Here is a 27881-nt window from a genome sequence, read left to right as displayed (position 1 = left end):
GCAAATGATTATTTTTATAAAATTTCAGGCCATATTTGACCTGACAATGTCCCTGTAACCCTCAAATGATTTATTCTCCTTCTGCTGTCCGGTAATTCACGGATGGAATTTCCTTCATATCTGGGTCAAAATGACCAATGGGCTTCAAGCACTCTGTAACCTGAGGTTGTACATTCTTAATGTGCAGCTACAGTAGAAGCCACAACCCATCTGGACGGAGACACCTATCTGCTGGGGTAGGAGTAAGCAATAGCTACAGAATGGGACTGGGTTGTGATAGTAGTGTCTGGGAGTGGACTGGAGGGTTAAGCTTTTGGAGGTTTCTCTGAACTTACTGGACTCTCAGGCCATTTCTGAGGCTCTCTCATCACTTCTTCCAGCGCAAGACCCTCCTTTGTTTCCAGGGAACATATTTATTGACATTTGACCTACTTTTGGCTTTGCTTCATGACAGTGTGTAATTGTTGTGGAGAACTGAGAGGCAAACAGTGCTGACTGGCAGCCCCTGGAGATTGGGATCTTTCGTCTACAGAGCAGGTACAAGGTGGACCACGGCAGTGCAAGCTTCCACCCCGCTTTCCCTGCTTATGTGCCTCAACCCTGAAGTAGGAAGGAAAATCTCCAGTTCTGTTCATCCTGGGAATCTCTGTTGAGACTGTTAGCAGAGCCTAGAGCTTACCTATAGCTTGTATACACTGAAATGAACAAATTATCTCAATTACACAGGGTTCCCAACAGTGCCAGCTGTGATTGTGTTTTTAATGGTCACTTGCCCACTAGCAATGAGATTTAGCCAACTAGGTAATTTCACGTTATACAGTTTCAGAACCTTCTGTTTGTCCAGGCCCTAGAATTGTGGCAATTCATCAAATGTTAGTTACAAATTGATAGAGCTAAAATACTGGAAACATGTAATGAAGATCTGGAGTGTTTCTGTTAAATTAGCACTTCAGACCTTGTCAATCCCATCACTAACAGGAGAAGTATCATGCATGGGCACATTTAGATCTAACCTTTAGCAGGCACAAATATTAGAATCTGGCCTTTAAGCTGTTAGACTGCAAATAGAATCACACACCTAATCAGCTCTGTTAATATTTTTTAATAGCCAACTTAGGAGCACATTTGTCATCTCAAGCAATGAAGAGTAATAGCTCCCATGTGCTTTAAGCTCTGATGAACCCAACATTTATTTAGGGCTATATGATGATTTGTTATTGCAGATTTACACTGATGTAATCTTCTGAAGTCAACTGAGTTGTTACAGAATTACACCAGTCTGAGGAAGAGCAGAATCTGGTCCTTAATATCTCATATTGACACTAAGCGAAATTGAGTAGATGACTATTTCATTTGGTGGTTTCTGTTGAAGTGCCATCACAAATCATTAGGATTCACATTAACCAGTTTCATTTTTTTTTAACTCTCTTGATCTTACCCTTTTGATTGTGATTGACAGTCAGTTGAGTTGGGCACCTAAAGTCCATTTGTGCCTTTGAAAATCTCTCCCCTATGAATTATAGCTCACAACCACCCTGTACTGTACAAAATGGGGCACTTGAGACAAGTAAAATGACTTGTCCAGAGGGATGGAGGGAGTTAGTGTCAGAGCTGAAGTTCCTAGCTCCCAGGCCTATGTTCAGACCTCCTCCCTCTCCAAAGGGAGTGCTCCATCAAAGGCATCTTTTATTACATCCAGCTGCTCTCTACCACCTGGGATGTGTGACTCTGTCATGCATAGGCCTTTAAAAGAGGCAGAGAAAGAGAAAGGAGGCAGAGCTGTAGACACATGCCTTTCAAACGTTCTGGTGCCTCTGCCTTAAAGCAACCAGCCCTGCATTTGTCAAGTGGCACAAGCCTAACCGGCATCCTGAACAAGCTGTGTTGCGTGGGATGGGAGCTGGTGGCTCTCAGATTTTTTACTGTTAAGTTAAAGGAGGTAAACGGTGACCCACGAGACCCTGGTCCACACTGTGAAGATGTATATGAAAAATGAAACCCAATGGGCGAGGCTTGGCAGTATGCAGCCTGACAGCATTACAGTGAGAAGAGCCCCACACCCCTAATGGGGTTACCCATTACCATGGCAACCACTGGGAATAGTCTTGAAGATGGGAAGGGCCCCATATTTGTAGACAAGGCAGCAGACCTGGGTTCTGAGGGGACTTCGTGCTGTGATTCTGAATGCTGGACACAGCCTTCTTGGGGAGTGCTCTCCTTTGAGCACTCTCTGGTCTTTTGAGTTGGGGGCATGTTCTCTTGACCACTAAGAGACCAAAAGGTACCTTTCCTGCTTCTTATGCTTCCTGATCTGGACCCTGACCAGACCAAACTGAGGGAGGAGAGACCAGGCCAGAGCAAGCCAACTCATTGCACAACACCTTGCTGATGACAGCCCTAGTTCCTGCACAGGATATACCCCACCCCAAGGCCTTGTAACTTCCTGGCAGCCCATATGCAATTTGTACAGCAGGTGCAAGCTAACAAGAGTCAGACCTTTTCACAAGCTAATGTTTCCAGCGATGTACCAAGGTGAAAGGAAATGAGAGACTGAAGTGCCAACGTCTATTTTAGATGCAGGTGCAGCTATTCTGCCTATCGTCTCTGCTATATGTAGAATTTGGCAAACACAGCCTGAGTTCCCTTAGGATGTTCCCTTTGGTGCTGTATAAATTATGTGAAAACCCCGTCTTTGGGAACATGTCTAGCAGTAGAATGTGTACAATAGCCAAACGCTTTAGCCCCAACTTCAATGTAAGAAAAACTTCTCTGCCTTCAGCTTGTATCTTAGACCCGCTGCTACTTTCGCAGGAGTTCAAGAGCCTCTTTCTATTAAGGAGCTTTTTTCCCTTGGGCAAGGCTTACAAATCTAACTGTGTGCTGGCTGGCTGAACAGCAAGCTAAGACCTCAACTGACATTGGATCAGCTTCCGGTCCTGTCCAGCAATGCTACACATCTCAGAGATGAACTGCAGGCCAGCGAAGAGTTAACTGAACTCCGTCTGCCCTTTGGAGACCGACCTAGCAGCGTCTGGGTGCTTCACTAGAGACCATTTACAATAACACAGTATTTATGTGTATTTCCATGATGTAGTTATATGAGAACAGAGCAAGGATGAGCCAGCCACCTGGCAAACAATAGCAACAGGGAGTTAATTGGTAACAATCCGAAACCTGTACCCTAGAGACCCGTCTTGGAGCTGCTGAGGGCATCAAACAGCAAACATGCATCACTGAGTTATTTCTTTTTGCCTTTGTCCGTGACGTCTGAGCTACTGGTGCTATTGTAGGACGGGTGATTCCTGCGCACAACCCAGTTTCTCCCCATCCACCCTCCAGTATTGCTGTGGGCTATCACAGATTTGCCATGGAAGAAATGTGGCTGATCATTAGAGTATTTCTGTTAAATCAAAGGTGGGACTGTGGTGGTCGGGCCAGCTTCTTTTCTTCTAGAATCCTTCCGAAGATCCTGGCAGCTTCCATGGCACATCCCCAGTGGATGGTGAGTCCGAAACCACCATGGCCATAGTTGTGTATCACCTAAAAGAGACGGAAATGTGGATGTGGAAAAGCCCTGGCAACTAAACACTTGGGTTCAGATGCCACAGTGTAACCCTGCAAAACAGTGACCTGTCCAAGAGGAGTCAAATCAGCAGTTATAGTTTTGAGGCCAAGAGAGCTTCACAGCAGGAGGACGACAGCACATGACAGGGTCTGGACTGCATCAGTATGCACCAGAATTGGATACTAGGTAAAAGCACATCTCGGTTAGTTGTTTTTCTCTTTCTCCTGTCATCACCTGAAAGTGATTAAGCCCCCAAGTGCTGCAAGCTGGCCCTATGGCCTAGCGCAGGGATGCCTTTGTGTAGCTGAGAGCTACTGTGGCAGCTTGCCAGGAGCCTGGGGGCTGTACCCAATTTACATAAAATGGAGCAGCTTGCAGCTGCCCTTGTTTTTACTCTGGAGAGATGTCCCGCATAGGTGAGAGCCCAGCCTCACCCCAGGGCCTGCATCTACCATAGAGCCCTCATGTCAGAATCACCTTCCTGACTACAACCGCTCTTTAAATCTGGAAGCCTTGGGATGCATAGTGAATTCACTCATTGCAAGTTCCCTCCCTCCCCATGTATTGGGCCAGCATCTGGTTTTGGGCAGGGGAACAACTGATCTTTGAGTGGTTCACAACATGTAGCTCTGGTTTCAGTTTTATTCAGCAATCTCCTGGTTGAAGTCACAATAGCCTTGGCCACAGACAACTGGAGCCTGATCCAAAGCCTACTGAAGACGAGAGAGTCCTATTGAGGGCTCTGGATCAGGTCCTTACCAGCTACCTTCAGTGCAGCTCTTCACCAGTTAGAATCACAACAGCAGCCACGGCACTTACAGTCATGTTCCTGCAAGTACAAACTGTGATACCCAACTTCTTATTTGTGCCTGCCAAGGTAAATTACTTTGTTTCAGCAGGAGAATGACTCAGGGTCAGGATCGATAGCCAAACGTCTGTCTTCTATCAAGATGATGTAGAGAGGATGTGATGATAAAAGAACAGAGAGATCTATAAATTAATTTTAATACTGCACTGCTTTGCGCCATGCTAAGGGTCTCAATTAATATGCTGGTTTCTTTCCAAGAATCCTAACTTGGAATAATCTCCAGCTAAATTGAATATATTTTAATCAAATTTAATTACATTTCACAGTTGCCGTCTCTATTAGAACTTTAATCTCTTCTGCAGAGCTTTACACACATACACACCCAATCAAATCACAGAGTCCTAATACAGACCTACCAACGAAAATTAAAATGAAATCACTGAGGAGTGATTGGGGCATAAACAAAATGGGGCTGCACAGAGGGCCCTAAGAACAGATGGCACATATAAACTTGGATTCCTAGAGCTCCTTTATCACGAGATGCAGATAAGCAGGTACATTTCAAGGGATGTTATCCTGGTGAACTTTTAACACACAGGCCAAATTTTAGAAACTAGAGTGCCCAAAATTAGACACCTAACTCCACATTTAGGCACTTAAAGTGGTATGATTTCAGAGGTGCTAAGTAACTACAACTCTCATTCATTTATTTTTACAATTCTGTGCCACATTTCGAGTAAACTGGGTCCCTGTCCACTCAGCCACTAGATGTGTTTTAAACTGGGAATCACTGGAAGAAATCTGAAGGTGGCCAATAATTCTTACAACAGACGTTTCATGGCATTTAAGTTGGTAATATGGATAATGATCCTTGAGACCCTGAGCAGCTGGGTTAGGGTCAGATTTTTATGACGGGAGACATAAGGTCCACATGCAAAAATGCCACAGGCTTTGAGCTCCAATTTTGTAAAATCAGCCCCTGAGTATACACACCCACTTTCAGCATTAAGGGACTAGATTCAACACAAAAATATAAACAACCCTGCATGTTTTAAAGCGGAGCTGACCTCTGTAGTCTGCATGAAAACAAAGCAATGTGAGTGGAATGTTGATGCTTCATTACCATCATCAGAATGAAAGCTGCTAAATTAGTTTTGCACTAACTGGTTATTCTGTAGAGGAGCTGCATGATTGATCTGACAAAAGATATTGCTTCAAGTGCCATTACTCAGGACTCCAGCGGATTTCTATGTACAGAATACTGTGTACCTCTGATTTTAAAGGTCCATGACGAACTGCCTCCCTCTCCAACCGAACTGTGTCACGCACAGGGCGGAAGCCACTCCATTCATCCACAATCTTTGCCTTCTGGAGATGATAACATGTCACTGGTTTTAGCAGTTAAATGTCAGTAACACAACTGCATTAAACAACCAATTGGAGTGAGGAATTTTGTGGACTCTTGTCCACTGGGAACAGAACTGAATCTTACCTGCTAACTCAGTGCACGTAGTCCAGCCAAGGGCCATCAGACAGGAATAACTTTTGATCAGGACCAGTCTTGGCTACCTGAGAGCCAGTTTCACAGACGCAAAAGGCTCTTGGTTCTGTTACCAATTGTGTGAGCCAGCCAGTGCCCTGAGCTGTTTTTCATGCTGTCCCAAGGTAATTTGGCAGCATTACTGTGAGTCGATGCAAACTGCCACATCTAAACTTCAGACTTTCCTTAACACAGCACCGCAAAGGGGCATGGGGGATTGAAACACAGCCATCATCGTGTAATATCAGAGATGGGCCTTGCATATCAGTTTAAGTCTGTGAAGTGCTTCAGAGCTCTGTGATGAAAGGGGCCTGTAGCAGGGCATATTACCCCTTTAAGGGCCAGACAGGAGCCGATAGCCAAGACAGCCTGGGTCCAATCAAGGAGCAACCTGTCCTGCCTCTGGGGCTGGGCTATATAAACAGGAAAAGGAAGCTGAGCAATTAGAGAGCAGAAGCCATGCAGGCTGCTATGGGTAGCATGTCCCAGATCACTGGGCTGACCAGAGCCTTAAAGTCTTTGGGTTTTGACCATATGTTTGGTTGCTCTGACTCAAGGCTCTGCAGAAAGGGCCTTATGAACAGGGTTAAGCTACTCCCCAGAGCTGATGCTTAAGGGAAAGGAAGAAAGCCTGCATGCCTCCTAGAGCACTAAGAGAACCAAGATCTCCACCTACTAGAGTTGATTTGGAAGCCTTCTTAAAGGGGACATATTTTTTTGTTAGCTTGGTTTTGGCCTCCTGCTTCTCAGATCCTGTACAATCCCATATACGTGTATAATATTATGATATGCCCTCATGCAATATCAGACACTGACCCAGGGTCTCCACAGTACTATGACACTGTACTGATGAGTTTGAAAGTAAGATGGCCAGTACTTTATAAGGGGAGATCACCTGAACAAATCCATTCAGTCCATCCAGTTTGCTGAAGCTGGATCTCTGATAATTTGCATTACTGAGATAACAATTATACTGAGAGGTTCATCTTCAAAACACTTTCCCAGGGGATTCAGCTTAGCCATGGGGGGAAGTTCTCCTTGGCCCATTGTCTAATACTTACATTATCCCCATATGCCACAACACACAAATCAGCTTTCTAAGGCAACAGCTGTTCTATCAGCATTGGACGATATAACGTACCTGGAGACTTGGGAGCAACCTACAGCAATTTTCCCAAATTGTTTTGTGATCCTGGGGGCTGTTCTCTTTGTTCCAGTTTCCCAGCTGAAATGTCCCTCCCAGGGTCACAAGCTTGCTCCTGGAACAAGGGCAGAGGGAAAGGGTTTACAGTGAGGGCTCAGCAGTGGCCTGGTACCACAGACAAGGATGCCATCCATATTACTAGCAACTGCCCTGCTCAGCTTCTACAGCTGGTGCAAGGGAAACCAGACTGTCCACACTAGGACCAGATACTGAGGACGGTTTAACACAAATGGTTAGTCAGACCTAGTTCTCCTCCAGAATCCCTTCGTCAGTATGATAGCACTTAGTCCCAGGTACTCTCAGAAACAGAGGCACTGTTCTTTCGCGACTGTGTAAACTGTGTCCCCTCCCTGGAACCTGCACCTGCCGTTCAGAGCTCCACAGTTTGCAGTTACTCTTAGTTTTTAAACCTTTGCTGTTTCCCTTGGAACCCTGCCTTGTCCCCCAGCTATCATGGCTGAGAGCTGAAATAAACCCACTAGAAGGAATTACATCTGCAGCTGATGATAAGACACCCCTTGGAACACTTTTCTTGGGAGCCACAATTGTTCAAAGTTCATATTTACACAGAGGTTTTATGGCTAATCTTGAAATATTAGAGCAAAAGAAAGGGCCCAGAAATGTAACATTCAGATTACAGCTAAGAAAGCTCTCCTCTCCCAGAGTGGAGCCAGGTCTCTGTTTTCCAGCAGAAGTGGAGACCATGCAACAAGCATGTGTTTGTTTATCCTGAGGCTTAGTTCTCTCCGTGCGTGCAGCTTCCAGACTCATGAAATTAGCTTCCAAATCCACATGAACACTCCGCTTCCGGAGCCACTTAGGAAGTGCAAGTTACATGCACAAAACTAAGATTTTAGATGTATAATGAGGCCAACGCCTGCCAGTCACTGAATTCAGCACCTTGGCTGAGTGGCGACTGCAGGATCAGGCGAAGATTTCAGAACTTCACACTGATGTGGAGACGATGACACAAGCGGGGTTTGTCCCAAGGGCTCATTTCTGCTCCTGCTGGTAGTGAACAGGGAAGCCAGTTACGTAAGCTAAGCAAATCTCTGCCAGTGGTGGAGACCCTTAATCATAGAACAAATGGCCAAAGCTGCAATTTAAATGTTGCGAAGTAGACTGGTGTGGAATGGACGACATTTCTCTCATTGTAGTTGGAATGCAAAATTCTAGGGAAGTCAATTTATTAACCAGTTAAAGGCCCAAACCTGCTCCCACTGAAGTCAGGGGAATGCTGCCAATCCTGCCCTTGATGTTAATGGGTATGTGACTGCTCGAAGCGCTGTACAGAAAACGAGGACCCAGAGCATAAGTGTTGAATGGAGTGTGGAAAAAGAACAGGCTCCACACAAAAGTGCCTGGGCTTCAATGGGAGGTGGGCGTGCTCAGCACCTCTCAGGATCTGGCAGAATTCTGCTGAAGTAAGGACTATGGACGGCAGGGTTTGCCTATTGGCAAAGAGCTGTGCAGGTGCAATGAATGCTTCTTGGTGTCCCCAGCTCCTACCAGCCCAGGAAGCTCCAGAGCCAAACCTGAACCTTGCTAGACCGAGGGGAGTTTAACTGTGAACTTGTGCAAGCAGCCCTCTAAGTCAGTGCAGACACTGGGAATTGCCTTGCTTTTTCCATGCATGCCCACTGCTCTCCTCCCACACACCTAATAAAAGGAACATCAGGCAGGGTACAAATCTAAGCCCTGGTTTAATATTTAAAGTGTTCTTCTCAGAGGCTTGCTCTTGCAGGATTTCTGCATTATAGATGTCAGTGGGGAGCCATTTTAGAGTCTTTGTTCTATAAGCAACGTTGGTAGAAACATTACTGATACCTGATGGATCCCAGGACAGTCTGTTAACTGTTACTTACCCAGGTATAATGTATGGTGAGTTATAGATTCCAGATTCATGATCATGAGTCAGGACAAAATGCTTCACCCAAGGGGCCAGGACCTAAGAGATGAAGAAAACAGAGCAATATAGATCCACAGATATTGGAATTGAACATCTAGGGATTTCTTTGCCCAGGTGGATGGAAAATTGAACAGGCCAAAGAAAGTCAACCCCTGGCCCAGACACACAAAAGGAAGAAATGTTCACTCATCAGTAAACACCAGGAGCAGGGGTCCTGCCACGCAATTTCTTTTGTTACATTTATATTATATTTACGCCACGTCATCAGCATTTCTTATAATGCAGCGTTAAGACAGAGGGGCAGATGGATGGTAGGTAGGTGGGAAGATGAGTACAAGTGCTTCCCACCTCATATTACTGTGTTTTTTCAGAATAATAATAATAATAACTCTTCAAGACTTTGGCCAAGGATTTCACAGCATGTTACATATATGAACAACTGAGCCTTAAATCCACCACCCACACATTACAGTTGGGGAAAGAGGTTTAGGGACCAGCCCTTGGTGGCATTTGAGTCCACAGCAGAACCAGGACTCTTAGTCCTGTGCTTTGGCCACCAGACCACACACATTCATACATCCCATGAGCTGGGCCTCGTGAGTCCAATCATCCAGCAAAAGAAACAAAATCTGGCACCCGCCCCCCCAGTACCATCCTCACCTTTATGATTTGTCCTCGGCCTGGCATTAACCCTGGGTCTGGTTGCAGTTCCCCTGCATGGACCCCGGTACAGTTTATTATAACATCCACGCCCTTGGCAACCATCTAACAAGGGAGAGATGCACAGCCATGAGCAGGACACGCAATCTGGGGAGGCAGAGGAACTCATAGACCCACTTGGGGAGCACCTACCATTGGTTCTGCAGTTCTCTTCCAGGTGGCAAAGCCAAGCCAAGCACCTGAACTGCTACCCTCAGCTAGTAATGAATGCGCTAGTCCATAAAGCAGAGAGGACAAATCCGGCACTCAGATCCTCAGGCACAGCTCTCACTGAAATCCCATGTGTGCACATGAGGTCGGGATCTGTCAAAGCCTCCCCTGAAGGGGAGACCGGGATGGCTATGGTAACTGAATTCCTATCCACAGGTAAAGGGATAAGGAGATTCCAGCACAGCCAGAGCACTCGGCTCATTTGATATTCTCCTGCGTGCTGTGCCAGCCCCTCCTTGCAATGCACATAGCACAGCCCAATGATCGAAGGGAGTAGGGTCTGCCTGAAAGAGGCTCCCGCTCAGGGATAGTTAAGACTGCTTCTCTACCCTGACTGCTGCATTCTAGTGAAGGCAAGTACTTCCCCACAGCATCTTGGAGCGCCTGGCAGATTACACGCCAGATAGAACTGTTGCCTCCCCAACAGCTGTGGGAACCATGGTTGCTGTTAATAAGGCATTCATGCAGTGTGGTGTCTCCCCTGCCCTGCCCCTGCACAAGGCAAATGCTCTTCCTCTCCTCCCGCCACAACTCAGGAGTCTCGGACTTGTCTTTCTAAATGTCCAGCCAGCCCTTCCCCGGCAGATTGTCTCCAATTAAATTCCAGGCCAACCTCCTGGAAGGATTCAATCTTCTTATGAAAAAACTTGACTCCTCTCTGCTGTAACCTGTAAGAACAAAGTTCATTTGTTAATGACAACTAACAGCAACAGAACAATTCAAACCAGCCACCAGGGAAGGGTTATTACTCTTCACGTACTACCATATACCCCAGTCTTTCTCAATGGCTCTTAAATGGTCTCCAGTCATTACCTCATTTCTTTAATGCACTGGGATACCACTAATTGACAATCATACTAATCATGCTAAACCATACAGCATATTCCAGACTTTCACATGTATTGTAAATGGCTCATTCATTACACATTTTAAAACAAACAAAACCCTTTTCTGCAACGATGCACCATTTGCAATCTTGCATTGTTAACTTACTCCATTTTATTTCTTTTCATATACAAAATACAAAGTTAAATCCTAGTAAGGAAAATAGAAAGGAGCATAAACTCTGGCAAATGAAATGTAAAAATATAATTAGGAAGGCCAAAAAAGAATTTGAAGAACAGCTAGCCAAAGACTCAAAAAGTAATAGCAAAAAAATATTTAAGTACATCAGCAGCAGGAAGCCTACTAAACAACTGGACAATCAAGGTGCTAAAGGAGCACTCAAGGATGATAAGGCCATTGCAGGGAAACTAAATGAATTCTTTGCATCCGTCTTCACGGTTGAGGATATGAGGGAGATTCCCAAACCTGAGCCATTCTTTTTAGGTGACGAATCCGAGGAACTGTCCCAGATTGAGGTGTCATTAGAGGAGGTTTTGGAACAAATTGATAAACTAAACAGCAATAAGTATTCACCCAAGAGTTCTGAAGGAACTCAAATGTGAAATTGCAGGACTACTAACTGTCATCTGTAACCTATCATTTAAAGCAGCTTCCGTACCAAATGCCTGGAGGATAGCTAATGTGATGCCAATTTTTAAAAAGGGCTCCAGAGGTGACCCCAGCAATTACAGGCTGGCAAGCCTAACTTCAATACTGGGCAAACTGGTTGAAATGATAGTAAAGAACAAAATTGTCAGACACATAGATGAACATAATTTGTTAGGGAATAGTCAACATGGTTTTTGTAAAGGGAAGTCATGCTTCACCAATCTACTAGACTTCTTTGAGGGGGTCAACAAGCATGTGGACAAGGTGGATCCAGTGGATGTAGTGTATTTAGATTTTCAGAAAGTCTTTGACAAGGACCCTCACCAAAGGCTCTTAAGCAAAGTAAGCTGTCATGGGATAAGAGGGAAGGTTCTCTCATGGATTGGTAACCAGTTAAAAGATAGGAAACAAAAGGTAGGAATAAATGGTCAGTTTTCAGAATGGAGAGAGGTAAATAGTGGTGTCCCTGAGGGGTCTGTACTGAGTCCAGTCCTATTTAACATATTCATAAATGGTCTGGAAAAAGGGGTAAACAGTGAGGTGGCAAAATCTGAAGATGATACAAAAAAGTACTCAAGATAGTTAAGTCCCAGGCAGACTGGGAAGAGCTACAAAAGGAGCTCTCAAAATTGGGTGACTGGGCAACAAAACGGCAGATGAAATTCAATATTGATAAAAGAAAAATAATGCACATTGGGGAAAAATAATCCCAACTATACATATAAAATGATGGGGTCTAAATTAGCTGTTACCACTCAAGATAGTTCTTGGAGTCACTGTGGATCGTTCTCTGAAAACATCCAATCAATGTGCAGTGGCAGTCAAAAAAGCGAACAAGATGTTGGGAATGATTAGAAAAGGGCTAGTTAAAAAGACAGAAAATATCAGATTGCCTCTATATAAGTCCATGGCACGCCCACATCTTGAATACTGCGTATAGATCATAGAATCATAGAATAACAGGGTTGGAAGGGACCTCAGGAGGTCATCTAGTCCAACCCCCTGCTCAAAGCAGGACCAATCCCCAATTAAATCATCCCAGCCAGGGCTTTGTCAAGCCTGACCTTAAAAACTTCTAAGGAAGGAGATTCTACCACCTCCCTAGGTAACGCATTCCAGTGTTTCACCACCCTCCTAGTGAAAATTTTTTTCCTAATATCCAACCTAAACCTCCCCCACTGCAACTTGAGACCATTACTCCTTGTCCTGTCCTCTTCTACCACTGAGAATAGTCTAGAACCATCCTCTCTGGAACCACTTCTCAGGCAGTTGAAAGCAGCTATCAAATCCCCCCTCATTCTTCTCTTCTGCAGACTAAACAATCCCAGTTCCCTCAGCCTCTCCTCATAAGTCATGTGTTCCAGACCCCTAATCATTTTTGTTGCCCTTCGCTGGACTCTCTCCAATTTATCCACATCCTTCTTGTAGTGTGGGGCCCAAAACTGGACACAGTACTCCAGATGAGGCCTCACCAATGTCGAATAGAGGGGGATGATCACATCTCTCGATCTGCTCGCTATGCCCCTACTTATACATCCCAAAATACCATTGGCCTTCTTGGCAACAAGGGCACACTGCTGACTCATATCCAGCTTCTCGTCCACTGTCACCCCTAGGTCCTTTTCCGCAGAACTGCTGCCTAGCCATTCGGTCCCTAGTCTGTAGCGGTGCATTGGGTTCTTCTGTCCTAAGTGCAGGACCCTGCACTTATCCTTGTTGAACCTCATCAGATTTCTTTTGGCCCAATCCTCCAATTTGTCTAGGTCCCTCTGTATCCTATCCCTGCCCTCCAGCGTATCTACCACTCCTCCTAGTTTAGTATCATCTGCAAATTTGCAGAGGGTGCAATCCACACCATCCTCCAGATCATTTATGAAAATATTGAACAAAACCGGCCCCAGGACTGACCCCTGGGGCACTCCACTTGACACCGGCTGCCAAGTAGACATGGAGCCATTGATCACTACCCGTTGAGCCCGACAATCTAGCCAACTTTCTACCCACCTTATAGTGCATTCATCCAGCCCATACTTCTTTAACTTGCTGACAAGAATACTGTGGGAGACCGTGTCAAAAGCTTTGCTAAAGTCAAGAAACAACACATCCACTGCTTTCCCTTCATCCACAGAACCAGTAATCTCATCATAGATTATATCTCATCATAGCTCACTTCATCGGATGCACTCAAATAAATTGGTTAGTCTCTAAGGTGCCACAAGTACTCCTTTTCTTTTTGCGAATACAGACTAACACGGCTGCTACTCTGAAACCTTCCCTTTATATTTATGACACCGCTCTTATGTTCTTATGACCTTTAAGAAAGCTCCATTAAAAGAACATTGTGAAAGCTGCAAAGTTAAGCACTTCAAAGTTAAGAAATGCCAGAATTAAGGTTCCCGATGCAACCTTAATTCAGCCCCCCCAGAAGCTGCATTATGATATAGTCTTTAATTTCATGATCACATACTATTTTCTTAATTTTTTTAAGGAACAAACTGGAAAAAAGAAAAGAAAAAGAAGTTGATCATTTGGACCCTAATATGTATGCATTTTTTAAACATAGGCAAAGCAACATGTTTTTCCCTAATTTCATCCTTAGAAATGGCTGAACTGTTTTTGCTAAAATGTTCCCAAAATATTCAGCCTGAGGCAGACACCCCAGCATGGAAAATTTCATCCCAAACAATTAAAGTCGGGCAAAGTTACAAGCAACTGTAACAAGGTCTTATAATGAACAGTGTCAGCCAACATTAACCATTGGCAGTACTACCATCTAAAATACATCCAGCAACTTCGGGTTAAAGGAGAATCTTGAATAATATTTGGTGTTTTTCCCCCTTTTGTCTGAATGAAAATGGAATTTTCAAAATTATTTATAAGTAGGCTGATGGGTGAACTGAGTAAAGAAAGCTGTTTTTTATTCACCCTTAAATCTACAGATTACTGCACACGTCTGAAAATGGGGGCATAATCCACTCATAGCAGAACAGAAGAAAGATAATAGGCTGGCACTCACCTCTTGGTCAGCCAAGGCAAATAGCTCTTGCCCTCTAAGATTAGTGCTGTGTTAAACCAACCATAGCTGAAACCAGAGGAAGAGAAAAATGGACGTGCAACGTCACGTGATCTCGTCTTATTGGCACAGAATTTGCTTTCACGTCTACTCTTTTTAGGGCATCTCCTGAAATATTTTTAGCAGAGGAAGGAGCTGAAAAACTCCACATGTCCCTCTCCTGTCTTATCTGAGTTGATTCCACCTTCTTATTTATGGAAAAGAGCTACAGCTCCATAATAACTCAATAATGCTTCGCACTTACCTATTAACATCCACTTGAACCCGTTCACAGAATCATAGAATATCAGGGGTGGAAGGGACCTCAGGAGGTATCTAGTGCAACCCTCTGCTCAAAGCAGGACCAACCCCAACTAAATCATGCCAGCCACGGCTCTGTCACTTTAATCCTCATGAAATCCCTGGGAGATAGGTAATATGACTATCCTCGGGGCGGGAAGTGATGCATGGAAAAATTAAGTCACATAGTGGGACAGTAGTAAAGGCAGGAATGGAACCCAGGAGTCCTGGGTCTTGGTCACCTGTTTTTTGCTCTAGATCATGCTGCTTCTCACTGTCTTTATGTCTAGTACACTATACCTATTGTATGGTGCAGTGCATGGGATTCCTGGAGGTGTAGGTATATTTATGCATTGTATAATACCTGTAACCAGGGAAGAGTTCAAGCTCTTTTGGTGTCAGATTCCTAAATCCCAGGACAATGTCCTTCCAAGGTGGATTCTGCAGAGGGGAAAATGTTCCAGGCTCGTTAACGTTATTTAATCACTATAACACATTCCTAGAGTCCATGTAGCTGAACATGGGAAGGATGACATGGGACACCAGCGCATGGCTCAGTCCAGAGGAATGGAGGGCCAGACCCTCTGCTGGTGGAAACTGTCATTGCTCCATTGAAGTCAACAGAGCTACTTCGGTTTACACCAGATGATGGCTAGCCCGGCATTTACATTTACATATCACTGGAGAACCAGCAAGTGCACAGTCCAGACAAACTGGTGACAAGATGAACTGTCAGCTGATCTGGTAAAGCTGTATACACCAGTAAACAAAAACCACAGGTTTGCCCCGCAAGACTTGAGCCATTGACCCTTGGTCCCTTTCGTCTCTATCTGCTTACCGGAACTGGCTGTGTGAAGAGATTGTAGCCAGAAAGTAGGAAGAGTCCCATTTCCTCTGCTTCCAGTGAGTTCAGGTGTCCACACAGGTAATCAAATGTCTCTTTGTTCCAGAGCCTAAAATATAATATCACACAGATTTATCTTTCAGAAGGCATCCTAATAACATACCAGCTTCAGTGCGTGTACCGGCACTCCCTTCCTCCCAGGTCCCTTCGACTGATGGCAGTCTACTCACCTGAGTAGGGGTTGCAGGGCTAGACCATCACACCTTTAATATGGATTTACAGTTCCAGAGTCATCATTAAATCATAGCAGAGGGAGAGAGAAATGAAGAGGCCCAGCCAGGGGGATGGGAGGTGGGGAAGAGATGAACTCCTCTGGGATTGTAAATGAGCAAGGAGGCAGGTGGTGGGAGCTGCAGAGAGGCAAGCTCTCGCCTACGGCTGGTGAGGTTAGGTGAAGGGGCAGGGAAGAGGCTGGTGCTAGCCAAATGCAGGAAGAGAGGCAGGAGGCAGACAAGGTCCCTGAAGGTGGCAGAGGCAAGTCCACAAAAGGCTTTATTAAAACAACTGGCAAGCTGACCCCAACTCCTGGTGGAGTTTAGGAGCCATTGAGTCAGACTGGAGGGCGGGGGAGATGCCTCCTGTATATGGAGCAGCAGCATCCTGCCTGGGCTGGAGTCTGGAGAGCTGGGGCTAGGGGAGGCTATTGGGACTCCAGACAAAGGAAGTTCTGCTCCATCGATGCCCTGACCTCAATTTGAGTAACTAACTGCTGTGGGATTGTCTGTCTGCAACGTGCCCCCTTTCAGAGCTCATGTCTGAGCTCTGGAGCACTTTTGTTCATGAGGCAGAGCGCTGGCGGAAGGTGGGATTTCTATTTTCAGCTCCTCCAGGCAAATTTCTTGCAGGGGACTGCCATCAGTGCAGTGGCAATGATGAGGCACGTGGCCTTGTTTACACTAGGGATCTGCACTGATGCAGCTAAGCTGCGGGCTGAAACCCCAGCGCAAGCAAGGCCTTAGAAACTTTCCGGAGACTGGTTTCACACTTAGTTTGCCAGCCCCTCCCAATCAGTGAAGAGCTGGCAGAATGTAGAGGAGCTAGGTTTCCTTCCAACCGTTGATCAGGTTTGTACCAAGCGTGTCCCACATTGTGTGGGGGCATATCAGATTCTCAACAGCACCGTGCCAGGAGAGAGCACCTGCAGAAGGCAGAGCTGATGATCTTGATTACACAGCAGTGCTTTCGTCAGGGCCACTCAATAGCCATCAAGCTGAATAGCAAGGAGATGAAATGAATGACCCTCCAGGCAGACTGGACCCAACTGATTACGAGATCTGGAAGCGACCCAGAACATATTTGCCTTTAAAAGCATTTCAGCCTGAGCGGACAGTGGTTTGCAAATGATGAGGGGAATTGATTTGGGATGTAATAATTATACAATTGCCATCACTAGGGCACCTGAACACACTGGTCAGTATCACCCACATCCTTGCTTGCCAGGCACTGACAGAACAACATTACAACCGTATGAGAGCCAAAGCCGCCTCTCTTACGTTTCTTGAGCGTTTCTCTTATCGTCCAGGTAGGGCTGCCAGAGCCCTGCTGCTCCATCGCTGGTGGTGAGCGGCGTATACTGGTCAGCGTAGACCTCAATTTCCAGGGGTTGGACAACCGAGTGATACTGATCGTAGATGCACAAGGCTGTGGATAGCCCGATCACCCCCGCCCCGATCACCACTACGTGCATGGCAGCCAGGTCCCTCCTGCAGGGGCAAGACAAATTAAACCAAACCCCTAAGACTGTGCCCAGGAAGGAAATAAAGTCAGAGTGCCGGGGAGCTGCTTGAATGGGCCTGGTGCATCCCCGAGAAGGCCTGCCCCTACAAGGCTGTCCTGAAAGTCCTCTGATGACAATGGGACAGAGCCAGTCTGCAAGGGCAACAGGCCCAGCAGCAAAGGGGCTAAGCCACATCTCAGTGTTTATATTTAACCCCATTTCTCCAACAGTAAAAGCAGCTGCTGACTCACCTCTCTGGCCCAAGGGAGGAGGAGTGCACCACAGACTTGGTAAGGGAGCGTCGTGGAAGCTTTTCCCACTCTTAGCCTTGCAGGACTTGTGTAGACTGGATCGCATCCTCAGCTATCCCCACCCCTAGCTAGGTTGCTACACCAGGCTGATGAGCCCGAGCACATTATTCCTGAGACACTGCCCGGAGTCAACACACTTTGCTTCTCTTTTAAAAGCTATTTGCGACCACCCTGGCCATTGCAATTCTGAAGCAGAATGGGCATTTGGCGAGCTCCTTTACATCTCAATACCCAGGATGCTCGCTCTTCCAGCTCCCATGGCATTGCTGGCTCGGACCTCTGGCAGTAGGCAGAGACTTGGGCACACAGGCATCTCTTTCCTCAGAGGGGAAGAACCGGGGGCTGGTGCTTTCTGGGCCAGCGTGTCGCACTCACCACGTCCCACTTGAAGGCTTCAGCCTGCTTTACAAACCCAGCAATTCCTCCAGCCACTCAAGCTAGCATCTAACAAGAGAACTCTCTGTGCTCTGGAATGGCTCAACCCACCTCCCGCGCCTGTGTTCTCTAAACTCTGCTCCCGCCTGCCAGCACTCTTGGCACCCCAACGGCTGGGCTCTGAATCTTTGTCCTAGCACAGCAGAGTCTTTTGTAGAAAGACACCCTGGAAACGGCCGACATTTACCCAGCAAAACCAACGCCAGAAACAACAAATGGAAGAAAGGTTTTATTGTACTGGCTTTGCAAACTTCCCCACTCAGCTCTGCAAATGTACCTGCAGCCTGATCTGCGTATCCCAACACTGGGGAAGCCCCCAGAGCTACACTGATACCCTGTAGCTCAGAACTACAGCCTCAGAAAGGCAGGATCAAACCAGTCATTCCTAAAATTTGTGCCTCTTCCCCTGTATAAGCCTTGAGCCTCACCCATCCCTTAAAATGCTGCATTGATGACAGCTCAGGGATCAAAGGGTTAAAGTGCATGGCTTTCAATTCACTGTTGACTGGCACAATGTTCCTCTGCTTCTCATGGCCAACATGCAGCTGCAGCTCTTCCCATGGGCTTACCAGAGCAGCTGTTGCTGCTAAATGCATCCTGGCCAACAAACCCCTCTCTGGGGTCCTGTCTGGCTAGCTCCCTTAGCAGCTGCTGCTCCCCAACCTGGTACTAGTGAGCATTCCAGCACAGGTGTGTGAGCAGGTAAGTGCTCAGGTGTGCTTGTGCGGATCTTTGCCTGCACACACACCTGAGAGCTCCGCTTCACCCTTTTGAAGATCGGCCTCATATTTTTAAAATAAATGTTAATTTACTCTGTTACCAACCCACATTCCTAGAACTCCCTTAGCACGCATGGAGAATTAAACTCTTGCATAGAGTCCTGCTCCTTCCATTACTGTGACTAATGATCTGATCAGATAACAGAAATTACAGTCAGAAAAGGCCTATGTGCCCTGCCCAGACCCGTCCCCAGAGCCAGGACAGACTGCCCCGACTGTGCAAATTGAACAGACGGCTTTCTCACCAGTTCTCCAGCTGGTCAATAAACCAAAGACAAACACATTCCCCAGACTAACCTGCAGAGTGACAAGTCCCCAAGAACGTTCCTAGACCCTCCGCACAGAGCCTTCTGCACACAAGCTGTTTATCGCTAAGCACGAACTGTACAGTCTGAAGGTCATTCACCAGCGGCAGAAAGAGCAGCATCAGCAACTCGCTCTTCCTAACAGCTGGGCAGTAGGTCAAAGTCTCCCAGACAAAGTGACACTGGGCAGGGAGATGGCGTTTCACAGTCCTGGTGGACTCACTCTGCCCAGAGAGCATGACTGGGATCTTCCCCAGCGCAGGGCAGAGCTCCACCCTCATTACTGCCATTGAGCTGCCTTGCCTGAAATTAGGGAAGGAAATGGAGTGACAGGGCCTCCCAGGACTCCTGAAAGGGGTGATCACTGCCACTGGTCACCATGGAAATTTTTCGTTCCTCTGACCCCAGAGAAAGGGAGAGGTGACTAGTGGGTAGAAGCAGAGGAATGGGAGTCAGGACTCTTGCGTTCTCTTCCTGGTTCGGCCATAGGCTTCCTGCAAGACCCTGGGTGTGTCATTTACCTTCCATGCCTCAGTTTCCCCTTCTGTAAATGGGAATAACTCTTCCCTGCCTCACACGGGGGCTGTGTTTACAAAGTGTTCTGGGATCCCAGCTGGAACAGGGAATGCCCTGTAGCGGCATCCCAAGCGTTAGTAGCTGAAGGAGCTCTCACACCACTGGGGTCTTTGTGCCTGGCTGTCCCCTGGCAATAGGCTGACAGCCCTGCAGATGGTTTACTCCATCTCCATCCCTCCTATTCATAGCTGTGCCTGGAGCTGGAATAACTCTCCTATGCAGCAGTGACTTCTTTACCTCAGGGAAGCAGCTGGGAGTATTTACTTAGCCATGGACCTCCACTGTGCGGAGCAGACCCCTCCTCCTAACACATCCGCTTCCCATGAAAGAGCCAGGACCCCTCAGCTTCTAGGGCAATGGTTCTCAACCTATTTACCATTGTGGGCTGCATATATGTGGCTCTCCATGTGTTATGTGGGCTGCATCCACACTGCATGGCCCTGATGATGTCACATGGGCCACAGCTGTGTACTGATTGGGCTGCAAGCAGCCCATGGCCTGAGAAACGCTGTTCTAGAGTTTGTGCAGCCTGGAAAGCTACACTCATCTGCATATTCAAATCCATCCTGTTTAACCTCTAGACACCTACAGATATAGTAAAATCTGCCCTAAGCAACCACACAAAGCAACCAAACAAGACAATTGCCTAGTAAGAGTGAGTCCTTATGTAACAGTCAAAGAAAATTGTCCTGGAAATCTTGGGGAGATTTCCAAGTGGCTTCTAACAACAGGAAGTTGCCTATAGGAAAGGGATCAACCCTTAGGGCTGGTGACACATATTTATGGCATTTGTATATTTCTGTGGGTTTATCCTATCCAAAAGGTCATGTGAACAGCCACCAGTAGTAATGTGAGCTGGGCAAACAGCAGAAGCATATTGTGTTTACAGAAGGCCATGCTACAAGCTAATCCCTTGTGTAGCCAGTTTCTAGCAGTCCTGGCGTGAACTCTGGATTACAGCAGATGGGACAATCTTACCTTAGAGTGGCTGTACTGCTATCTATGTTTCCCATGTAATACTTTAAAGAAGGGAAGCTCTGTTGCAGTGAGGCTCATTCCCCAGTGTAATAATACCCCAAAAGGCCTCCACATCTCTTTCTAGAAACTGGTGAGATAGAATCACCAGTTCTCCACGCAGATTTGAAATGGTGCGGAAAAGTGCCTCTTTGACTTCTAGAGCATGTTTCATCTAAGGATCTCAATGCTTTAAAAATGTCAGTTAATTAGCTAACCCTTGTGAGATAGGTTAGCATTAGCACTCCCATTTTATAAATGGGGAAACCCCAAGGCACAGAGATTTGCACCTGAGATCAGACAGTGAGTCAGTAGCAGTGTGGGAATAGAACCCAGGAGCTCTGACTCCTGGTCCCCTGCTCTAAGTGACAGACACACTCTTTCTCAATCCTCCTCTAGCTGGAGAAACCCATAATTTCATCCCCTGCCTCAAAGACAGGTTTCTTTGAGATTGTGTCTCTGTGTAGATACCCATAATGTTGAAGAATGAGGGAAGCATACAGTGCATGGGCAGGATGGTTACAGACCAAATTTTTGGTGAGTATTCCAGGAGCTGTCAGTAGCTTTTTAAAAATAAGTACAGAGGAAACAGAAATGTGGACTGTTCTCCTAAGTAATGAAACTTAACATATGTATATGGACTTCTGGGCCAAGGATTTCACTCTGAGTGGGTGGATGAATTTTTTTTTCTCAACGCAAGGGGCTGATCATTTATTTATTGGCTAATGTACAAAGAAGCCATCTCGCAAAAGTATCTGGGATGCTGTGCACAAACTAAAATGAAATCAAGATTGGCTTGGGGCCCGGAGGAATCCACCTCCAAACAATGTGAACAAAGGAAAGGATCCAAGAAAGGACAGAGGTGATTAAAAGAAAAGGTGCAAGGGGGTCAGAGGCAGCTGGCAGGAACAGAAAGGCCTTGCACTTCGCAAGGAAGGAGGCATGCAGCCATGTGTATATGCTCAGTCAGAGGGAATGACAGAGAGAGAGTCAAACCTCCAAGCTTCTATGTCTTGATCCCCGTGCAGCCATTGATGCTGTTGACGATCAGGTGCTGTTGTTCCTTGTGGGCCCTGGCGCAGCACTGATGGGGCCAGCCGTGCCTGACAAATGTTCCTGTCTACCAAGAGCCTCCATGTGGAGTGACACAGAGGTCCCTGCTGTCTGCCCTTCTCTCCAGCATCCACATGAGACAGCTAGTGGGTACTCCGCGATCTAGAGCATGCTGACAACACAGCTCTATGCACCTCCTCCGTTGTTATACCAATAAAATAAAAACCAGCAGGATCTTATTAAAGGGGAAAAGGCAAAATGCCACATTTATTGTGAATACAGAAAGAATCATAGTAAGCAGTTAGTTATAGCTATAACATTCCATTCAATTTCATATTTATTCACACATTCATTCATACACACACAGGTTCTACAAGGTTGTTATCATAGTTACCAGCCTTAGAGTTGCTCATGCCAAGCCACTGGCCAGGTGGCCTGGACATGAGGAGGGAGCAGGGCCTTGTCAGATGCTCATCGGATGCTCCTGGAAGTTGGTTTGCAGAATCAGACCCCAAAGTTCTCACTTTCTAGAGTCCATTTTTATAGGAATTTCTTCCTATGCCAGTCTATGGGAATTGCTTCATCATACTGTTGCTGAATCAATCAGCAGATACCACATTCCTGACAGCTCTGTGCTGCCAGATGTTATCTTGTTCTTTGGTTCTCCCATCCTTGAGGCTGTTGGGTGGATTCCAGTCTGCCCTCTGGGGGTCCTCTGGTTATTTCCACTTGACGCCTTCTTCAGCCGATGGACACTGGATTCTTAGGCTGGCACCTCCCTGAACATTCAGTTATTATCCACACCAAGCATCCATCCACATACATCCTCTATCTCTATTTTAATCACAATTGTTAATAAAGCGAGATGAATACAACAAAAGGGCGGGGAGTCTCTGGGTGCTGTTTCTGTTGTTACAGAGTATTGCTTTGAGTCTCTCTCTGTGTGAGTAGTTGTTGTTACAAAGAATTGCTTTGAGAACAGACTCTGTCTTAGAATGTACTAACACAATTAGCAGCTTGCACGTTTCACACATGGAGGGAGAGAAACAGTACCAAAAACCAAGAGACCTCTTAATTAGTAATACCCTGGAATTTAAACTATGGGGAATCAAACTCATTTGTGATTTTAATACAGAACTTCTTTAATATGATCCAACACCGTGAGTGCACCCCTGCCATCACCCAGGAGCACCAGTTGGCATATGGATGGATGACAAACATTTGGTACAGGTTTGATCCAGGGAAGTCAGAACTGATGATGGAGGCAGGGAAACACTAGGAGGAACTGAGGACACTCTCCAGCTCCCAATCATCCAGGCAGGACAGAGCCTTGGGGCCATGCTTAGGGTCCTCACTGCGCCTGGACGCATAGCCCACACCAGTGCTGAGGGGTGTTCTCCACCAGCTGCAGCTGCCCGAAGGCAGGGAAGCACCTAGCTGCTGCCTTTGCTCATTGCTTAGGTATCTTAGATATGACATCAGACACACTGATCAGGGCCCTGCGACAAGAAGGCCTGATTTGTATGAACCCCTAAGCTTCAGATGCCTTGGAGAGATCTAGGGGGAGAGGCAGTTGCTCAAGAGCCTAAATTATTAAGGGCTTTCTATACAATCAGTAAAGCCTATTATACTAATTACCCTATTACTTGTCTGCCTCTTGCTTTTGGCACTGCTGACCCCTCACACTTTCTCCTGTCTGGCAATTAGACTTTTTCCTTGCATGGTGCCATGCCTTTGATGCTGTCAAAATGCTTTACAGACAAGATCTGTAAAGGCCCTAGACAAATTAGAGGATTGGGCCAAAAGAAATCTGATAAGGTTCAACAAGGACAAGTGCAGAATCCTGCACTTAGGACGGAAGAATCCCATGCACTGCTACAGACTAGGGGTCAAATGGCTAGGCAGCAGTTCTGCAGAAAAGGACCTAGTGGACGAGAAGCTGGATATGAGTCAACAGTGTGCCCTTGTTGCCAAGAAGGCCAATGGCATTTTGGGATGTATATGTAGGGGCATTGCCAGCAGATCGAGGGACGTGATCGTTCCCCTCTATTCGACATTGGTGAGGCCTCATCTGGAGTTCTGTGTCCAGTTTTGGGCCCCACACTACAAGAAGGATGTGGAAAAATTGGAAAGAGTCCAGCGGAGGGCAACAAAAATGATTAGGGGACTGGAACACATGACTTATGAGGAGAGGCTGAGGGAACTGGGATTGTTTAGTCTGCGGAAGAGAAGAATGAGGGGGGATTTGATAGCTGCTTTCAACTACCTGAAAGGGGGTTCCAGAGAGGATGGATCTAGACTGTTCTCAGTGGTAGCAGATGACAGAATGAGGAGTAATGGTCTCAAGTTGCAGTGGGGGAGGTTTAGGTTGGATATTAGGAAAAACTTTTTCACTAGGAGGGTGGTGAAACACTGGAATGCGTTACCTAGGGAGGTGGTGGAATCTCCTTCCTTAGATATTTTTAAGGTCAGGCTTGACAAATCCCTGTCTGGGATGATTTAGTTGGGGATTGGTCCTGCTTTGAGCAGGGGGTTGGACTAGATGACCTCCTGAGGTCCCTTCCAACCCTGATATTCTATGATTCTATGATCTAACTTGAACAGCAGCTGCACCCGTGGGGGGGGGGGTGCGTGTCAGAATTATTACCCCCATTTCACAGATAGGGAGGCAGAGGCTCAGGGAGATGGAATGATCTGCCCCAGGTCACACGGTGAGTCAATAGCAGGGCTGGAAACAGAGACACCCCCTCCAAACTGCTAGACTGCACCCTCCTCCTGCCAGGTTGGGTCTTCAGTCAGGAAGGACTGCGCTGTGTAAAAGAAACCAGCATATGACAGTACTTGGCTAATGGCAGCTCCTGCTGCCACCACTTCTGCTCTGAGAACATGGGAAGCTTCTCCTTGACCGGATTATGTAGCTGTTTAAATATTTCATGCAACATCTTTGTAGCAATGCTCTGTTTGATCAGTTACCTCTGACTGCCCACCTAGCGCTCCAGAGGCAGCTGTGACTCAGGTCTCATTAGGAAAAGGCTAATAGTGACACATGTGAAAGGGAATAATTTTCATGCCTGTCTAACATGGTCAGATGCTTTAAAATACCTTCTGTACACTCGGTCTGTACGGATTGCAGGGTGCAAAATTTGCACACAAGAGTCCATCTCCTACAAAGCAGGGCAGTTCAGGGTCTGCTTGTTTCACTTTTATAAGCATCTGTGATTATTACTGCAGATCTGTATAACTATGACTATTAGCTGTAGGCAGACTGAGCTCTTACAAATTCATCCACTAATAATATAAATAATAACAACAAATAAAAACACCTCTCTCTTGTACAGTGCTTTTCATCCATAGCTCTCAAAGCACTCTACAAAGGAGGTCAGTAGCATTATCCCCATTTTACAGATAGGGAAATTGAGGCACAAAGAGTGGAAGTGACTTTCCCACGGTCGCTCAGCACAACAGCGACAGAGTTGGGAACTAAACACAGGTCTCCTAAGTCCCAGACCAGCACCCTATCCATTAGGACACACTGCCTCCCCATTAGTCTACACTGTTTAGTGAAAACAATGAGGAGTCCTTCCTTGTTGTTTTTGCTGTACAGACTAACATGGCTACCACTCTGAAACTGTTTAGTGAGTGGCTGATGCGAACGTACTTCAGCCTACAGGCTCCATTTGCCAGGGTTGTTATAATTCACTATCCATGCTATGTGCTGGTCGCCTGAGTCACATGGTATGGTTTGTGCTCCATTATTGGATGACTCCATGAAACGTTTCAAGATGGCGGTCAGGTGTTTCCAGAAAGGCACGTTCCCATGAGCATCTGTGACGCTTTCTCATTCCACAAACAAATTGCTCATGCAAATATTCACAGGAAATGAGTAAAAGGGGCCGTGAATACTGTCCAGATACATTCACAGGGCTTACCTGAATGAATGTTTGTGGGTGCTTTGGCACAGTATTTATCCAGCTCTAGCTAGCACCGGGAAGGTTTTCTTCCTGAAAAGGGCCCTCATTTGGAATTAGTGGCTCAAATTCAATCCTGGTTTAACAAAATCCCCTGAATCATAGGGAGTTGCATCTGTATCTATGGGCTCAATCCTGCAGTTCTTACTCAGGCCAAGCTCCTACCGAGGTCAGTGGGTGGGAGTATTGCCTGAATAAGTCCCATGTGTAGATCTTAAGTTGTGCCACTCCATGTTTGCCCTGTCCTTTCCTGAGAGAGAGGCCCCAGCCTCACCCTTTATGCTTATTCTAGAAATTGATTCACTCTTAAAAATAAATAAAACGCATATTGGTCCCACAGGCCTGTAGAACTGACCTGGTCCTGGTGCAGGACAGAAACCGTAACGAGTTACTGCGAGGGACAGAGTGAGAGTCTGGAACTAAAGCCAATGTAAAGGCAGAAAAACAAAGGGAGCGTCTCCAATGTTTACAGTATGCAGCACTGATTGTCAGGAGTGGTGAGGGCTACTCTCAAGAGAGCATAGCTAATATCCTTCCATCTGGACAGGAATTTGGTCCAGCTTAGTGGATTCTGAGAGTGAGGGCTTGTTTGCCAGTCCCTTTATTCTAGAAGGAAGGTCTCTCTGCAGGACACTCCCTGGAGGCCTGGGGCACACACAAAGAGGAGCCCCTTTGCCTTGTCTTTGCTGAGAGTCAGGGGAGCCAGCCCTCCTTTGTTCAGTGCTTCCACACAGTTAAGGGGAGTAGAACTGTTCAAACACTATTAGAGAGGACACATCAGTGAGGTACGTGTCTCCAAGACAGACAGATGTAATAGGCTCCCAGAGGGACTGCGAAACACTCTTTGGTCTAGTGTGATTTTAATAAATGCCCCTGGCCATAATTACTCCAGATGACAATCCTGAGTATTCACATTAGCAACAATGTAGAAGGAGAGATCTAATAAGCCACGCTCCCCTATTCCCCAAGTATCATTATTCTCCTCACTGACATGGAGCATCTTTATAAGACGAGACAGATTATGCCCATAAAATTGTAATTGACTTTTATCTCCTTAAAATTCCTTGGCTCTTTCATTTGTGAACTAACAAGCCTTCAGTGCCTTTGTTCTATACAAACGGAATCACAAGTATCCTCCCCCTCCCTTTCTGCCCCATTTGCTTCTACAATAAACCACAAGAGTGAACCCCTTGTTTGCACCCGTGCAATGGCACTGAAGGAGGTCAATAGAATGGGTAGGATTTGCTCCATTACTTGGGAGATTCTAATAATTCCCTTTGTTTTCACAGTCATGGTTGCATCCGATGAAGTGAGCTGTAGCTCACGAAAGCTTATGCTCAGATAAATTTGTTAGTCTCTAAGGTGCCACAAGTCCTCCTTTTCTTTTTGCGACGTTTCTGACAAGGAGCAGAGATGTAAAATGACCCACATTTCATTCACTGAAGAAATCCCCTGTAATTTATTTTGCAAACAACACCGTTAAAGAAATCAGTATTGCACTTGTCAATGAAAAGGATTCTAAGCAGTACCTGTTTTCTAGCACAGCCTCCAAGGGACAGACAGAAGGTTGCCAAGTGCCCGTCAGCTGAGCTGGATCCTCCCTCACCAGGTGTCACACAGGTCAACAGAACATGAGAAAACGGTTTTGATTTGCACTGAGAACAGTGCACCTGATGCTCCTCTCCTGTGCTCCAGTCACCCTCAGTGGGGATTAACGCCAGTGCAGTCCAGGCAGTCGCCCCAGTGACCAAACCAGACCCAACTCTGCTGCCAAGAGGCCCCCTCCTGTGCAGATATCCCCGCAGCCCTGCCAAGCTTCCTTTGCAGCTTCCCCCGCCCACACATACACCCCTGCCAGAACGCACTGCTCACCTGCTGCTGCCCCCCCTCCACCCCCAGCCTGCCCCCACCTCCCCTGCTGCCCCCTCCCCACCCTCAGCCTGAACCCCAGCCCCCCGCTGCCCCCACCCCTGCCTGCACCCCAGCCCGGTGCTGCCCCTTTCTACGTCCAGCCCCC

General features: G+C 46.5%; 1 protein-coding gene across 4 annotated transcripts; it reads right to left on the bottom strand.

The window, feature by feature from the left end:
- Window positions 1–1082: 1082 nt before the first annotated feature.
- Window positions 1083–27543, bottom strand: DAO (D-amino acid oxidase). 4 transcript variants are annotated; one of them, XM_073313534.1, is made up of 11 exons: window positions 27394–27543; window positions 17200–17409; window positions 15641–15755; window positions 15167–15243; window positions 14467–14532; window positions 10570–10624; window positions 9687–9791; window positions 8983–9065; window positions 7055–7172; window positions 5643–5741; window positions 1083–3540 (listed from the first exon to the last, which is right to left on the bottom strand). In XM_073313534.1, exons 2-11 carry the CDS (start codon window positions 17391–17393, stop codon window positions 3409–3411), a joined length of 1044 nt encoding a protein of 347 aa, XP_073169635.1. In that variant the 5' UTR covers window positions 17394–17409; window positions 27394–27543; the 3' UTR covers window positions 1083–3408. The 4 variants fall into 4 exon arrangements, with proteins under 4 accessions (XP_073169635.1, XP_073169633.1, XP_073169634.1 ...); XM_073313532.1 differs by lacking the exon at window positions 27394–27543 and adding an exon at window positions 19246–19356; XM_073313533.1 differs by lacking the exon at window positions 27394–27543 and adding an exon at window positions 17675–17863.
- Window positions 27544–27881: the final 338 nt, after the last annotated feature.

Source organism: Lepidochelys kempii, chromosome 15 (genome assembly GCF_965140265.1).
Source record: "Lepidochelys kempii isolate rLepKem1 chromosome 15, rLepKem1.hap2, whole genome shotgun sequence".
NCBI classification, from domain to species: Eukaryota; Metazoa; Chordata; order Testudines; family Cheloniidae; genus Lepidochelys; species Lepidochelys kempii.
Note: the sequence above shows the minus strand (reverse complement) of the source record. Positions and strands in the feature narration are given on the sequence as shown.

Coding starts and splice junctions, on each gene's coding strand:
- DAO (XM_073313534.1), bottom strand. CDS start 17,393: ATGCACGTAGTGGTGATCGGGGCGGGGGTGATCGGGCTATCCACAGCC. Junction 14,533..15,166: donor GAACTCTTCCCTGGTTACAG/GTATTATACAAT, acceptor CTCTGGTTTCAG/CTATGGTTGGTTTAACACAG. Junction 7,173..8,982: donor TCACCATACATTATACCTGG/GTAAGTAACAGT, acceptor CCCTTGTTCCAG/GAGCAAGCTTGTGACCCTGG.